The sequence below is a fragment of the Coptis chinensis genome, chromosome 4 (genome assembly GCF_015680905.1).
Source record: "Coptis chinensis isolate HL-2020 chromosome 4, ASM1568090v1, whole genome shotgun sequence".
NCBI lineage: Eukaryota > Viridiplantae > Streptophyta > Magnoliopsida > Ranunculales > Ranunculaceae > Coptis > Coptis chinensis.
The window spans coordinates 4,943,509-4,959,568 of NC_141459.1; the positions used below are offsets into that span (position 1 = coordinate 4,943,509).

Genomic DNA, 16,060 nt, shown 5'->3' on the forward strand with positions numbered 1-16,060 from the left:
TGATTGTCTCTGTTAATGATACATACAAAGTCAAATATGGTATACGTGTGTATAAAAGAAAAGAAAAATATAATTACCGATTTCAGTTTCACTTTCCTCATTTCTCATCTCCCACTCTCTCTCTCTCTCTCTCAAGTCTCAAACTCAAAAAAATGACGGTTGGAAGAAACAGTAGTGATAGTGGTATTGGTATTGGTATTGGAAACTCATCATTAGGTGGATCCAGAATTGCAATCGCGATTGGTATTGGAGTTTTCCTCGGTTGTGTCTTCGCTTTTTTCTATCCACATGGATTCTTCATCGGCTCCGATTCAAATCGCAAAAGCCAATCTCCAGGTTTGTAATTAGATATGAATTTCATTATAATTTTGACTTTATTTTATACATGTTTTACGTTAATTTTGACTTTCTAGATTCGTTCAGCACAGTGTGAACCGTCAGAACGAGTGAACATGTTAAAATCAGAGTTAGTTTCAGTATCAGAGAAAAATTCAGAGTTGAAAAAACAAGTCAGGGAATTAAATGAGAAGCTTAGATTAGCTGACCAAGGGAGAGACCAAGCACAGAAGCAGTTTTTAGTCTTAGGTGAGAATCATAAGGCGGGGCCATTTGGTACGGTTAAGGGATTGAGGACGAACCCGACTGTTCTTCCTGACGAGTCGGTAAACCCTAGGCTAGCTAAGATACTTGAGAAAGTAGCTGTTAGGAAAGAGCTTATAGTTGGATTAGCTACTGCTAGTGTGAAGGAAATGTTGGAGGTTTGGTTTACGAATATTAAGAATGTGGGTATATTGAATTATATTGTTGTTGCGTTGGATGATGAGATTGAGAATTTTTGTAAATCGAAAGGTGTTCCTGTTTATAAAAGGGATCCTGATGAGGGTATTGACTCTATTGCTAGGATGGGTGATAGTCATGCTGTGTCGGGGTTGAAGTTTAGGGTGCTGAGAGAGTTCTTGCAGCTTGGGTATAGTGTTCTTTTGTCGGATGTGGATATTGTGTATTTGCAAAACCCGTTTAATCATATTTATCGGGATTCAGATGTGGAGTCCATGAGTGATGGGCATGATAACTCGACAGCTTATGGATATAACGATGTGTTTGATGAGCCCGCAATGGGTTGGTCTAGATATGCACATACGATGCGGATATGGGTTTATAATTCTGGTTTCTTTTACATTAGACCCACACTTCCTGCAATTGAGCTTTTGGATCGTGTCGCTGGAAGGCTTTCTCGGGAGCCAAACTCATGGGACCAAGCAGTCTTTAATGAGGAACTCTTTTATCCTTCACATCCTGGCTACGATGGGCTTCATGCTTCCAAACGAACTATGGATATGTTTAATTTTATGAACAGCAAAGTGCTCTTTAAGACTGTGCGGAAAGATGCTAAGTTGAGCAAGTTAAAGCCAGTCATCATTCATGTGAATTACCATCCTGATAAACTTCCTAGGATGAAAGCAGTTGTCGAGTTCTATGTTCACGGCAAACAAGATGCATTGAAACCCTTTCCAGATGGTTCTAAATGGTAGTGGCATGTATTTGCTGACATTTATTAAGGGACTCTACCGTGGACGATAGAGGCATGGGCACATTATACATTTGAATTTACCTTTGGGAGCTTTACAAATTAAGTACATTGCTACCCTGATTGAGTTCCCTTATGGAATTTTTTGCTTTTTTTACCAACACATGTACGAGTTTTTTGTGTTTAGGTATAAAGATACCTACTGATAATTATGTATTCTGATACAAAAAGTTATGCTTTTCTCCGTGTGCAAGTTTAAATATACTTTCCTGGTGTACAATTTACTTCTTGTTGAATCCAACTTTATAAGAACGTCGACATTGAAATGGCCAAGCTTTCTCTTAAATGGACTGTTCGTTAACGGATATGTTATATAGTGTCTTGAGCAGTTTATATAGTGTTATATATAAGTTGCCTCACGAACATGTCCATTCTGTTTAAGAGAAAGCATGTTCAAATGGCACCTTCTGCGATGGAAACCTTATCCTTATTATGGTGTTTCTAGTAATGTACTGATCTAGAGGGGAAGGAAAGGAGATTCTGGATTCTGGTCTTCTGTGTATGTAATGGTATTTGCTAGAGAAATTCAATCTAGTTGAGGCCACATTTATTAAGGATGAACTAGTCTATTATATATTACGAATGATTCATGCTCGTGTTGTGTTTTCTTCAGTAAGTGAAATACCCGAAGGGATCATCTATTGATCTTCATAGCTTGTTTTGTCATTAGAAGCTAAATAGCTAATGTAAAACAACACATGGAAGCTATTTTTTTTGTTCTTGTACCTCCTCTGTGTGGATCTATAATTAAAGCTTTCTTGTTAGGATCTTTTTCTCTTTTTCAAAAAGGATATGGTTATCGTTCTTCCTTCAGCATTAACATGGCAAGCACCCTGTCTATACTAATCTTATATACATATCTTGGGTGAACAGTAGACTGTCAGTCTGAAATCTTTATATTACAAAGTTAGAGGAAGGCGTGTTACAAGTTGTATTGGTACTCTTTTCCGAATAGCAACACAATAGTTATATTTATACGCCTTTGTTTTTGCCATGATAACAGGACAATGTTAGAAGACAGGCTTATTACAAATGTGTTGCTAATCTTTTCTTTAACAGCTAATCCTTCAGTACATATTTGGCACTTCAGGACCAACATTCATCACGTTGGAAACCAAAGGTGTCGAAAACGTATGGAATGATGTGGTGTTGTCTCTCTCTCTCGCCTTTTAGCCGCTGTTGTTTTAAACTTTTAATGAACGAGTCTGCTTGCCCATCTAAAAAACTTAACCGCACAATTATAGGAAGTGGTAGGGGTGATTTCGGATCGGATTAACCTATTTGGAATTTTTCCGAATTTTTTCGTAACCTAATATGGTAGCCAAATCCGATCCAATTATTTTTTCAGATTCAAAATATATTTTCAATTTCGGAAATTTCAGAATAACTCGGAAATTTCAGAATATTTGGTAAATTTTCTAAGATCTCTTTACTTTCAATTATTTTTGGAATATCATACGCCAATATTCATTGTAGGGAGAGAAAACCATGTCCACAACACCAATATACCAACAACAATACACACTTGTTTACTGAGAAAATTCATTTTCATTCAAACAAGTGATCCAAGAAAAAATTAAAAAAAGAACATTCAGCCACCAACAGCAAACATTGCATTCTGTTGAGGTCTGGGTATTTGTAATGTTTCAATCTTTTTTCGTGTGTGGAAATTGAAGCATGAAATGTCTACATGAATAATGGATTTTGGTTTTGGACTCTAAATAGCTTTACATAACATTCTATCTATTGGAATTTGGCTTTTGAATTGGTTTGGAAGTCATTGTATGACTCAATGACATTTTTTTTTCATATCATTGTTATGGCAGACGGTGTAATGACAGTGGAGTGGTCAAGTGGGGAAGTAGCGGCTAGGTTATGTTTTGTTTTTGGAAGTAAAAAACTAGAAAATGAATGAATGGTCGAGATCTAGTCAAGATTTGGTCGAGTGGATAGTGAGAGAAGTATATATTTTCGGAATAAATTTGCAATAATATCGGAAATTTCGGATCGGCTATATATCAGAATTTTCGGATTGGATATCAGATCGGTTTTTAGAATTATATCCGAATCCGATCCAATTTTTTCGAATTTTGAAAATTAGAAAATCGGCCCATGAAAACTACACCCAAAGCCCGACCAATTTCTAGTCGGATTTCAAAAAAATCAAAAATTCGGCAAAGAGAGACACCCCTAGGAAGTGGTATAAGGACGACCAACAACTTGGGGATAATGGTAATAAGCCATTTGCGAAATGGATAATGGTATAAACCATTTGCAAAATCTAGTTACGCATAACAAATGGGTAATGATCAAATTATGCATGTATGTACACCATGTTTTGAGTGTTATGCTCAAAAAATGGATATTATTCGGCAACTCCTGCAAATCCAGTTGCATCTCCACTAGCACTAAAGTCATTCCAGAAGAAAAGGAAAAGATACAAAATCTGATATATATATATATATGTTTATCGACTGTATATATGAACGGTCATATCTTCATTGGTCAGTCCAAATCCGCCTTAATGCATCCACTCCAACAGGAGCCTAATTGAAGTGTACTATTGTACCCTCTTTCAGAATCTGCATTTCAAACCAGTGGCATAAGAAATTGACTAATTGGATAGAATCCTGCTTTCATCGGTTATGTTGGTTTCAGGTTAAGACTTAAGAGCTCCTACTCAGGTAAGCAATGTACATACCAAATGAGCAAAGACAAAATCTAAAAACTGAAGCTCTGAGTTAGTATGAAAAGAATACCAGTATTCAGTTAGCATCTGCTTCGACGTCTCTTGACATTGATATCCATCAGAAACTGAGTTGCTCCCCCCTGAACAATCCCGTATTTTGTTCTCTCCCTCACCGCTATCAAGCCTATCAGGGTTTAATACTCCCGAATGGCCATCTTCAACTTGGTCATTTTCAAGAATGGATGTAAGTTCTTCTCCGTACAACTCTTTCAGATCCACCTGTTTTAGCGAAAAAAACTTTGGTAGAAATTCTTCACTTCACATTCAAATAGAAATATATGCTTATATAAAAGCACATTATATATTATTCTTACTAAGATAAAGCATTGCAAGGTTCCAACTCCCAACTGGGAACTCCCAACTGCCACCGTGGGGATTCTTGCGGTTTTCCTTTTAGTCTAAATGGATGTGTTAGAAAACATCATTTCAGATGGTTCTTATGTTATACGCAAACTCCAATTACAATTTAGTGCCAAATTCTTGGATTGTAATTGTCCATACGTTACCAACAACAGGATTGTTACTTAAAGCTCGAAGGTTAGCCTGCCAAACTACACCCTTGGTTTTAAGATTTGTTCTTATTTTTTCTTTTTCACAGGAGATAAGGTTGACAAATTAATGTCACAATCTGGAATATGTACAAAAAGTATTTCCAAATTGTGGATTCACTAGAAATAGTTCAACATTAAAGAGAACGGACACATTGTACATAGCAAAATAAGCAAACTATATATCTATCACAGTAGGATACAAAATTTGAAGTATAAACATTTATGTGTACGGAAAAAACTGAGCACTAAGTGGAAAGATATCTAATCACTAACCATAATTGAACTATTTTCCATTTCGATATTCTGGCACTCCTCAGCAAGCCTCAGAAGCTCTGTTTTTAGTGTATTATTCTCGTTGTTCAGTTTCTTCACCTTTGTTTGTAAATCTTCACCTTCTGCCTGGTAAAACAAATAAGGAAATGAAAAAAGACAAAAAAAGGCAGTCTAGGATGCACGTATGATTTATGTTGCCAAAGTCCAATCAAGGGCCTCCCTTAGCATCATTTGGAGTGACTTCTGCAATGACAAAGACCAACATCTCCAAACTCATTGTTACACTTCGAGAGATTTATTAATACATATATAAGTTTTTTTTTTGCTAAAAGGTAATTGTGTATATAGTAAAAAGAAAAAAGTTACAGTTATATCAGGTGAGAGACTCTTATAGCAGAAGTATATAAATCTTTGCTAAAAGGTAATACGATATAAGTATATAACAGAGATAACGATGTAATAGGGGGTGTCGGACAGCAGTCAGCATTTACAACTGGGTCACCAAATGGGAAATGCATTTTATGCCGATCTATAGATTTGTAAACTAACCAAGGGGTGTTGCGCATATGATTGATAAATGTATATAGGACCTACCTAGTAGGGAAAATATGCTATTTACAATGATGCAGTCCTCACCTTCAACTAAACCTGATGTGTAATGTACTTATGTATATTTCAACACATCAATACAATCTGTTCACTTAGCAAAAAAAAAAAGCAGTCAGCAGTATTGTATGTAAACTATGCTCTTTCTAAACATGATATACTAATCGTTTATATATGTAGCATAGAACTGTGTAGGTACTTGTCATATATATGGGTGCGTGAGACTGTCCAGCACTGCGAATCCCCTAAGGAATGGATGACACTCTTACATAAACACCACTGAAAGTATCTGAGATTTCCTCAAAGTAGCGACTCAATTTTAGCACATTGCAGACGTAGTCTATAGTGATTTCATAATATATACGAGCTCTTACATAAAAGTTGTGAATAAGCACAAAACATGCTTTGCTACACCTTCCAATTGTTATGTTATCGCAACAGAGTTAGTACAAGAGACTCCAAATCTTTATAATAATGAGTTAGTATACAAGAGACTTTCCAAACTTTTTTTTTATAATAATGCATGCTACTGAAATACTTAAGACTTTTTACCAAGACTAAAATGAGTTTTTTTTTCCGATGGAAAAAAGAAATAAAATTTAGAATGGAATGGAACTGTGAAATAATTTTTCCTATTCTTGAAACTAAAACTGGATCTCCGAATAATCATGTTTTTTACAATACCAAGACTAAGTCCCTATTTACAAACTGTAAGCCACACTAAAACAGATGCTGGCCAATAGTCACTCAAAGTTTTTCAAGCAAATGAGGAGGTGACAGATTTTTCTGAACCATAAATTTCATAGTTATCATGCGCACCTGCTTCTTTAATCTTGACCTCCTAGCAGACTCCCTATTAGACTGCATCCTCCTCTGTCTTTTCAGTTCATGTTCGTCCTATTAGAGTAAAAGTCAAGTCAGCAAAAGTACAAGAATATTCGTTGTAGTTAACATAAACCCTAAAGAATAAAATTGAAAAAAACCAAAAACCAGAAATAAAATAAAATAAAATTCAATGATGAACTGAAATGAAATTGCCAAATACCCAAGATAAATGATGAAATTGTTATACTAGTATAATCATTATAAGAAAAGAGTACTTGTTTCTTGCAATGTCAGCAAGAGTTCCATGTGCCACTTAATTGTTTGAACTAAGTAAATGACAACCTACGTTGCATATGATTTTTGAACAGCATCTATACGACTATACCATTTAAGAGGTATTAAGAGTAGTTCTTCTCGTATATAGATTATTTTTTGTTCACTTTATGAACTTCATACGATACACATGCCAAATCTACAATGACCATACATCTAGAATTGTAGCCCAAAAATAAAGCTTTTAGGCACACAATTTTTAGCTCCACTATGTAGCTCACTCGTGCACAAATTAAAATCTTTTGAAATCAACTCGAATACATTGCTAATTCCACGAGTTCTGTCTTGTGTGATTCATCTAGCATACCACTTCTTATCGAGGCATAAAACTGAAAATGTTTCGATCATGGACCAAATCAACATGACCAAGCTTGACGCCTTTGAAGGAGAAAGAAGATGAAACATATATATCATATAATTCAACATAGATGTAACAAGTTTCTGCAAGTTGAATACCAGAATCCATTGTCCAGATACAACTCCTTCACAGCCAACCATAGTAACTGGAGTAACTGGCTGCGATACACCAGATGCATACGGTCTTGTATTTAACAATGCTCCAGCAGGGGATGCCCTATGAAGGTCAAACTCGGGATTCCCTGGCTTGAATGCTGGAATGCTTGAAGCAGCTTGTCCCCTTTCACTGAAAGATGGTTCAATGCCAGAACCAATATCCTGAGTAGCACACTTCCGTGCATTTTTACCTGTGAAAGCTCTTGATGTTAACTAACACAAATATGACATTCATTTATGAACAACAATTGTTATTCTAGAATCTAATGTAATTTTGAAATGATAACAGTACCAACTGCAAGCATCTGATCAGAGCTCCTTCTGTTGCTTGTGCCCTGACAAAGATAAAGTAACATTGGGTAAGTCCTAATTTAGAGGCATTTTAGTATTTTACACGTTGTGTCGTAATCAATAAAACATGTGCGAATGATCAAACACAAATTTTACAAAGTTAACGCTTGCTCTGGTATGTTACTTTGAAGTATCCTTCTTATATATAGATAGTAAACCAAACAATCAAGTCTGCTTAGTCATCAAAGATCGTACAGAACAAATGCTTACTTTTTCTGTCATATCCTCGTCACTTGTATTTGATGAGCATTCACGTTCACTCTCAGCGCTGTTTGGAGGCAATTTCAATCAAAAAACCAGAAAAAAGTGAGTTGTATGGACAAGAGACTGACGAACATGTAAAGTGTAATTTAGCTTAAACTTACCGTTGTGATATGCTACCAGTTTTGAGACCTAAAGCCACCAATCCACTCTCTCCAGATTTCATGTTAACCATTTTTGAATTTCCTGAACTTCCCTTGAGATCGTTAATTGAACTCTGGTAATTTTCAGTGAGAACTTTTCTTTCTGTCCGTGTACGTATTGATGGTGCAGTCTGCAGCTATACAGAGAAATGTGATTTAACTCTTACGTTTAGTGGCACTTTTAATATGAAAAGCCCCAGGGCGGGCGGGCGGGCAGGCACACACGCACACAAAACAAAGAATAAGAAAAAAAGGGAAACGAAAAAGAGAATGTGTTTACCACAGGAATGTTAGGGTGAGAGTAAAGGCCACCCTGTGGATGTATAAAAGAGTATGGAACTGGGGTGCCAAAATTTGATTGCTGAAAAGTAGCAGGAAACAGAAATAAAAACTTCCATCCTTAGCTGTCATATAACCATATATCTATCAAAACAACCGTGTAACATCCGAGTATCAGAGATAATCACCTGGCTTCCACAGTGATAAGGAGCTGGAGCAGATGAGTCAGGTGCAGTGAAAGAGGCTGGCCGAGTGGATGCTCCAGCAAAGTATGCCTGTTCAAAGAGATGTATGATAAGCTACTACTATACTTCCACTTAAGTTCTTCAAATAATATACACAAGGACAATATAAGTCCCAGCGTATAGTTACGGTAAACCTGCATATTCGCCGGCCAATCAGGATATACAGTTGCACTTGGTGTTTCCTGTAAAAATAAAAAAAATATAATTACATAACCAAGACGCTAGACTAAAAGTATTATGAAACTTAAATCATACTTTGAACGAGGCCATTTGTCTTAGCACAAAAAAGTTAAAGGATATATAATTATGAGAACGAAATGGAAGTTCAACATTAGAAACGGTTGCGTACTATTTCTGCTTGCCGAATGACTATTTATCAACATTAGATAGATATATAACACTATTATCTAGAGATAGAAAAGAACAGGCATAGTCCAACATTTCTCGACTAATTACTTCCCAAGAACCAACCGACATCCTAATTTAATGGGGTCAACAATCAACACAAAGTCCCACGTAATTTACAAGTGCAAGATTTCACGAAATGTAACGTGCACTTTTTCTGGATAGATAAATCTTAATTTCTACATATATTCAGAGAAATAGTAGAACTATCATTGGGATCCATATGTAAAGAGATCATTTAGTTAATATACATGTATGGAGAGAGAGAGAGAGAGAGAGAACCTGAGGTAACGCAGTTTGTTTCAAAGACTTAGGTGCACTCACTTCTTCCATTAAGCTTAGTTGCACAAAAACGAAGTGAGGGGTCCTAAATATTAAAACAAGTAGTTTCAAATGTATATACGTAAAACCCTAAGTTTTAAAACGGGAGGGAGTGAAGTGAAGTGTACGTAAGATATACACACACCTGTCTCCACTTTCCAGTCCACTTCTTTATTGGTCCTTGAACTTGAGGCCCACGACACAACCACCTTAGTTTTAATATTAAATTTTGGTGTGTTTGATTTGTCGGAACTCTGGACTTTTGGTGGAACTTTCCGCAATTCAATAGTGGTAATTGTGACGTAAGTTTTTATTAAGGGGAAATGTTTGGGTGAGATAATAAAAGAGCTCTTGAATGGAAAAGGTCCCATGCAAATGAACTACTAATCATATAAAAACCCAAATCGACTATATTTCGACCCATATTAAATTTTAATTTCGATAAAATTTTAGAATGATTAATATTTCGATTTTATGTTGTATTTTCTGATTTTTTTAAAAACCAAAATATCCAGCGGAATTCCAACATTCGGTTCGGAATCTTGAACACTGCTACTTACTCAAACGCATCTTTATATGATTTGTTTAGAAATTGGACTATTGGGCGTGTATATTGAGTTTCACAAAAAGACAAAACTGTTAGTTCACTTGGAGGGTTTTTTTTAGATGTGGTGGGTAGAAGAGATAAAAAGAAAAAAGGGATAATATTTGCTTTTTTAAGCTAATTACCTGCTTCAAATCATTTCCCTTTCTAGGCGGAATGTTTCAATGTAATTTCCCATTAGTTGTTACTTGTAACTTACCATAGTTCCGGGATTCTTCTTCATACTGAAAATTACTCAGGCATTAGTTGATCTTTTCATAAATAATATAGAAAAGACATTGAGTTTCAGAAACCAAAATTGTTTCAGTGTTCTAGAAAATCAAAATGTGAAAAATAAAACAAAAGACATATAGGAATGCGATTGAAGTTACAATATTCTAGTCCAATCAATGTACAAAAGAGACGGGTTATACAAATGGCCCTCTACTTCCACGCCAGGGGGGCAAACAATAACAGAGAACTTTGTAGAGACTACTGACATACATAAATTGCAGCACTGAAAAGTAAAAACTGCCTGCGGAAGATGCAGGATAACAATTTCTTCTATCACTTAAATGGCTAATACCATATATGCATCTACAAGAAAACTATACAAGTAGCACCTTGGAGTTCATTATAAGAATCCTGTCTGCATTCTACCTAGGAAAGAAATTCATAACGAATACCAAACAATCACAAAAAATGAAATGATTTATATCTCAAACAAAAATGTGTGTTTTCTTTCCCGCCTCTACTACCGTTCAGCTCTCTCTCTAGATCTGTACATGGCATAGTGATATGAAAAATCAAAGAATGCTCCACTTCACAGTTATGGTACAAAAAAACACAGCTAGCCTCCTGGGATTACAAAATGTCATCTGAATGTCACACCCTCCAATCACATTCTCCATTCTGACCATGGCTGACCAGCAACAAATATAAGCATCCAAAACCAAAATCCTGACAACTTTAATGTGTGAAACATTTTTCAAAGCAACTGAGAAACCTCGGCGATGAACTCCTAGACTTCCTCCCATCCATGTCTTCAGACCTGTCCATTAAGTGACGAGTACCAGGGGAATCAGCTGCCTGGTCAAAGTTTTGTGGCTCAGATATGTTCATTGCTGTGGGTGTGGTTTCTGCAGATTCTGTGTGTGGGATTTCTATTCCAAGAATATTTGACAATGTGATGATGATATCCTTGAACTCTGGTCGTATCACCGGATCCTCAGCCCAACTGGACTCCAAGAGGGGTATGAGTTCTGACGGAATCTTGTCCAGAGTAGGCCTTAGCTTCTGAAATCATTAGAAACAATATAATACATATATTAGAAGTAGAACACCAAATAATCAGTTCACTGAAATAGCGCATCTATAAGTGATTAGATGCAAGATACAAGTCCTATTACGAGACAAGTTTCTCTTAACAATGAAGAATATGGTACAATATGTTTTTCTCTTGTTACATTACAGTGAGTTTCTCTGGAAACAAGACAAAAGTGCATACCCTAGAAGCTACAGCATATGCAGCTTGAATGCTGGTCATCCCCGTGAACGGTGTAAGATTAGTGAGCAGTTCCCACAAAACCATGGAGAAGCTGTAGATGTCAACCTTATGATCATAGTGTTTCTTCTCTCCACGTAGAAGTGGGGTTGTGCTGCACAACTGATTAAAATGGAGAAGGTTGAGCATAATATGCTTTGTGACAGCATATTTATTTCAAGTTTCAAAAGCAAACAAGTAGTCGGCAGAGGAGATACCTCAGGGGCCATCCATCTGTAAGTACCAATCTCAGTAGACATTGCTTCAGTAACCGTCTCCTTCCGAGCTAGCCCAAAGTCAGCCAGCTTAACCTTTGTTTGGTCTTCTGTTAACAGCACATTACCTGTAAAACAACAATCATTTAGCAGTAGAATTACTCACTTGCATAAACTTGAGCCATATTTGATTATTATATTTAAAATTCAAGTCGAAATAGAAGACGAGCAATACACAGATAAACTATGAAAGTTTTAAATTTGTTAACCTCGCAAAATCAGGAAAGAACTTTACCAGGCTTCAGGTCACGGTGAATGATGCCATTAGAATGTAAGCATTCCATCACTCGAGCAATCTCTAATGCAAAGTTTAGAGAGGTCTGCAAATCTGGACATCTTGGACGCATGTCCCACAGATACTTTTTAAGTGAACCACCTTTCATCAGCTCCGTGACTATTAGCATATATGGTTGCAGAGATGCACCAATAAACTGTAACACCACAAAAACTTATGTCAGTATCAAGAATAATGAGCCAGTACTATCAATAGAATGTCCATACTTAAATACCAAAAGTAGTCAGTTATATGTGTGGTATATCTGAAGAGTAAGATGCAATTTATATTTAATTACAAAGTCGTCGACTGCATATATGAAATATGAGTCGTGAACTATTCATTTCTACTCAAAGAAAAACAGTTCCCGGACACTTAGAGATCAATAAATTACATGCATTGTTCATTTCTGCACGATTTTAGAAGAACATATAAGAGTCAAGTACTAGGATATGACGGAAACTCTCACATACATATCTACAAGGTGGTAACTATGACGAATTCAAACTGAACTATAGAGAAATGACTCGTAAACTATATAAACATAAACATGACACAACCTGATCCAGTGTCCAACTTTTACAACGTCTCCGACATGCTGACCTACAGTAACCTAACACACTCCTATCCTGTGGAAGTGTGTCCACATGAATCTAAAATGCAGGTACAACATTGGTCAGCCCGAGACATAAAGTCGAGACTAAATGTGAGCTCTAAGCAAGTAAAAGAACCTATAATTAAGAGAGGAAGGTAGATATAATATCGATGGAGATACTACGAAAACCAACAAAAGTGAACCCCTTAGGAGCTACAGTTATCTTAGTAAAGGACAATGTGTTTGTTAAAAAAAGCAAATTCCAGAAACAAAACTTTCAGGGTATTATAACGTGGGTAGCATGGTAAATAAATGACTAGCTGAACCAGTGAACCACATGCTCGAAAATCCTGGCGCCTTTGGTTCAGTGACTGTGTCAAGCAACAAGCTAAAATTAAAATCTACTTGGATTAAATAAGGCTAAATTTACTGGAGATCTTTGTGCATTCAGTCATAAACAAATTTGATAGTAAAAAATTCAGAATTCATACTTTCTACCACCATAACAAAAAAGGTAATGGGATCAATCAGTTAAACAAAAACGCACCTTGACTAGATTGTCATGTTTCACCCGTGATAGCACTGTAACCTCCCTCAGAAACTTCTCTTTTGATTCTGGACTCACAGTTGTCACATCTCGTTGAAGAATCTTGATAGCAACAGGAATTTCTTTGTACCTGTTATGAAATGTTTAACGAAAATAAATAACGAGACAGGGTATATAACATAGCAGACCACAAACACGTATAAGGACTTTGACAAGAGAATCATCACAAGTGTCAACTCATACCAGACTGAAGCACAAGCTACTATGCAGAAGTTTATGCCTAACATAAGACAATTCTAATATTAGTTCCTCCCTCTCATGTTGTGAGTTGTTGGTCCATGTGATCCAAAAAGATGGGGCATCCGCAGTTTACAATGGAAACAACACTTTTAAATAAGACATCTTGTTCATTTAAATCATCATTGAACGTCTACATTTTACTTGATCCCAAATAAATACTTAACTTCTTCATTCAAAAACAAGTACCATATATATCAGGGTCATTGACCTACCTTCACAGGTAATGGTTCAAATCAAAGGGCACCAAGACAAGTAATAATCGACACACATTTTCTCAATATGTACTAGTTTAATGAAAATGCTGCTGTAACAAAGCCAAAAAGGTCCAGAATAACATGACCCTCACATACCTCCTCGCACCAATTTACCAAAGAGGCATTGCAAGGCACAGCCACACTACCAAGCTGCCACCATGGTATCGATGGGGTCTAAGATTCAGACAGCCATGACGGGAAATCTTTTTCGCACATTATATAAGGGCTGTCTAAGTGTCATGCGACTACCCTACTTGGTGTCTTAGTCAAGAAGCGGCCCCTTCGCCATCTCTTTTTCGCATAAGCATGATTTCTTATTAAAGTTTATTAAAATACTAAACCCCAATGAAACAGCAATGAAACCATCGTTCAACTGCCATGCCCAGAAGATGGGGTATCCACATTTAATCTCTACGTCCTTTTAACTCATTACATTACATAACCAAGAAATTACCGATTCTGTCATGGCTGCATTAAAGAAGATACAATCGTTCATCTACAACTAAGAACATGCCCTAAAAGAAAGCTGCTGTACCAGATTGAAAAATCTTCCATACATGATAACAGAGATGGCTTAATTGAAAAAACTTCCACAGAAAACTGAACAAGCATTCAAGAAAGAGTACAGAAAAAAAAAAAAATCTAACCCCGCATTGCAGCATTACTAATGAACCAAACACAAGAATCAACTTTTCTTGAATCAGTAAACCAAACACAACCAACCCCACCTTTTCTTTTGAAACAAAGAACAGAATGCAGCATTACTAATCAATGAAAGCTAAACACAGCCTTCAAAGAATTTCAATAAAAATGAACATACAAGTTAAACAAAGAACGCGGTATGCGAAAACAAGAAAACTAACCATTACTAACAAACCAAACACACGAGCTCAAACAGAAGTCAAGAAACATTATTTCTTGAACCAGTGAACCCAAAACAACCCACCGACCATTTCTTTCCAAACAAAAAACATATTACAGGATTACTAATGAACCAAACACAAGAACTCGAGAAGAATTTCAAAAATCAAAATTTCTTGAATCATTTAAAGATTTTTTAAACAAACCAACCCACCTTTTCATTCGAAACAAAGAACAGAATACAGCATTATTAATCAATGAACATTGGACACATCCTCATTATCAAAACAATTCAACAACAGCGAAGTTAAACATAGAACATGGTATGTGAAAACAAGAAAATATAGCCTCGCCATTGCAACATTACTAATGAACCAAACGCAAGAACTCAAACAGAACTCAAGAAACATGATTTCTTGAAACAGTGAACCAAAAACAAACAAGCCCACCATTTCAATACTCACAAAAAAAAAACAGATTGCAGCATCATTAATCATTGAACAAAGCCACATGCCTACATTATCAAAGAAAAGTTAAAGAAAGAGCATTTAACATGAAAGCAAGAAAGATTAAAGAAAAGAACAAGAACAAGAAAAAAGACTCACCATCCTTCATATACAATAGAATGAGGATTCTCGCTGATCATATTAGTATAGTCAAGGTCTTCAGGGTCAATTATCAAGCTTTGATCAAGAACAATCATGGGCTCTTTCTCTTCTATCTCTTCAAGAACAGACGTATTACTTCTAGTAAGGTCCATTGTTAAAGCTTTCTTGCATTTACAGACAGAGAGAAACCAGTGTGTGTATGTGAGAGAGAGAGAGAGAGTGTGTGTGTTGTGTGTAATGAAGAAGTAAGGGGAGTTTTTTGGTGTTTTTATAGGGTGACTGGGGTGAGTGTAGTGATGACTTGTGTTTGTTTATTTACTTGTAAAGAACCAGAGGAGAGACATGTTTCTAGAACTACACTTCTACTTTGTATTGAGAAGATGGTTACTCGTTTTTTACCCTTGGTGTCATTAAATATTATCTGAAACTGACCCATTTGTTCCCTTTTTTTCTTCAAAATTCAAATTGAGATTACCTTTCATTCCTAATAAAAACTGTTAATCTATAGTATTTATTTAAGATTAATTGTAAAAAAATTGAGTTTTGTACTTTGGCACTTCCATCTTTTTACATATTTACATATTAGGTCTAGGATTGAAGCTAGACATATTTTGTGTTATTGTATTTAGGTGGGGAGTGCTAATGTTACGAGGCGGTAGTATTTTGGACATGTTTGGAATAAAAAGTTTAATTTTTAAAGCTCTTGTTAATGTTAAAAGGAATTTTAGCTCTTGACATTAAGTTCTTAGAGGTTTCAATTAGCGCGCATTTTTCGCT

General features: G+C 36.0%; 3 protein-coding genes across 6 annotated transcripts; 1 reads left to right on the forward strand and 2 right to left on the reverse strand.

Moving 5' to 3' along the window:
- The first annotated feature begins 36 nt into the window (after window positions 1–36).
- LOC147501381 (arabinosyltransferase RRA3-like) lies at window positions 37–1,803 on the forward strand. 2 transcript variants are annotated; one of them, XM_086606429.1, is made up of 2 exons: window positions 37–336; window positions 429–1,803. In XM_086606429.1, exons 1-2 carry the CDS (start codon window positions 289–291, stop codon window positions 1,530–1,532), a joined length of 1,152 nt encoding a protein of 383 aa, XP_086462555.1. In that variant the 5' UTR covers window positions 37–288; the 3' UTR covers window positions 1,533–1,803. The 2 variants fall into 2 exon arrangements, with proteins under 2 accessions (XP_086462555.1, XP_086462554.1); XM_086606428.1 differs by having other exon boundaries at window positions 94–336; window positions 424–1,803.
- A 2,028-nt stretch (window positions 1,804–3,831) lies between these two features.
- LOC147501382 (G-box-binding factor 1-like) lies at window positions 3,832–9,518 on the reverse strand. Of its 3 annotated transcripts, none has more exons than XM_086606432.1 (12): window positions 9,405–9,515; window positions 8,852–8,899; window positions 8,661–8,747; window positions 8,474–8,554; window positions 8,155–8,324; window positions 8,000–8,057; window positions 7,731–7,773; window positions 7,382–7,629; window positions 6,587–6,664; window positions 5,162–5,287; window positions 4,348–4,556; window positions 3,832–4,170 (listed from the first exon to the last, which is right to left on the reverse strand). In XM_086606432.1, coding segments are annotated over exons 1-12 (1,200 nt in total). In that variant the 5' UTR covers window positions 9,456–9,515; the 3' UTR covers window positions 3,832–4,169. The 3 variants fall into 3 exon arrangements, 2 of the variants coding, with proteins under 2 accessions (XP_086462558.1, XP_086462557.1); XM_086606431.1 differs by having other exon boundaries at window positions 8,155–8,330; window positions 9,405–9,514; XR_015221374.1 differs by lacking the exon at window positions 3,832–4,170 and having other exon boundaries at window positions 4,311–4,556; window positions 5,162–5,404; window positions 8,155–8,330; window positions 9,405–9,518.
- A 1,055-nt stretch (window positions 9,519–10,573) lies between these two features.
- On the reverse strand, window positions 10,574–15,642 carry LOC147501383 (serine/threonine-protein kinase STY13-like). The gene is made up of 6 exons (XM_086603792.1): window positions 15,281–15,642; window positions 13,261–13,390; window positions 12,080–12,275; window positions 11,788–11,912; window positions 11,534–11,692; window positions 10,574–11,322 (listed from the first exon to the last, which is right to left on the reverse strand). The coding sequence occupies exons 1-6, from the start codon at window positions 15,433–15,435 to the stop codon at window positions 10,996–10,998; spliced, it is 1,092 nt and encodes a 363-aa protein (XP_086459918.1). The 5' UTR covers window positions 15,436–15,642; the 3' UTR covers window positions 10,574–10,995.
- Window positions 15,643–16,060: the final 418 nt, after the last annotated feature.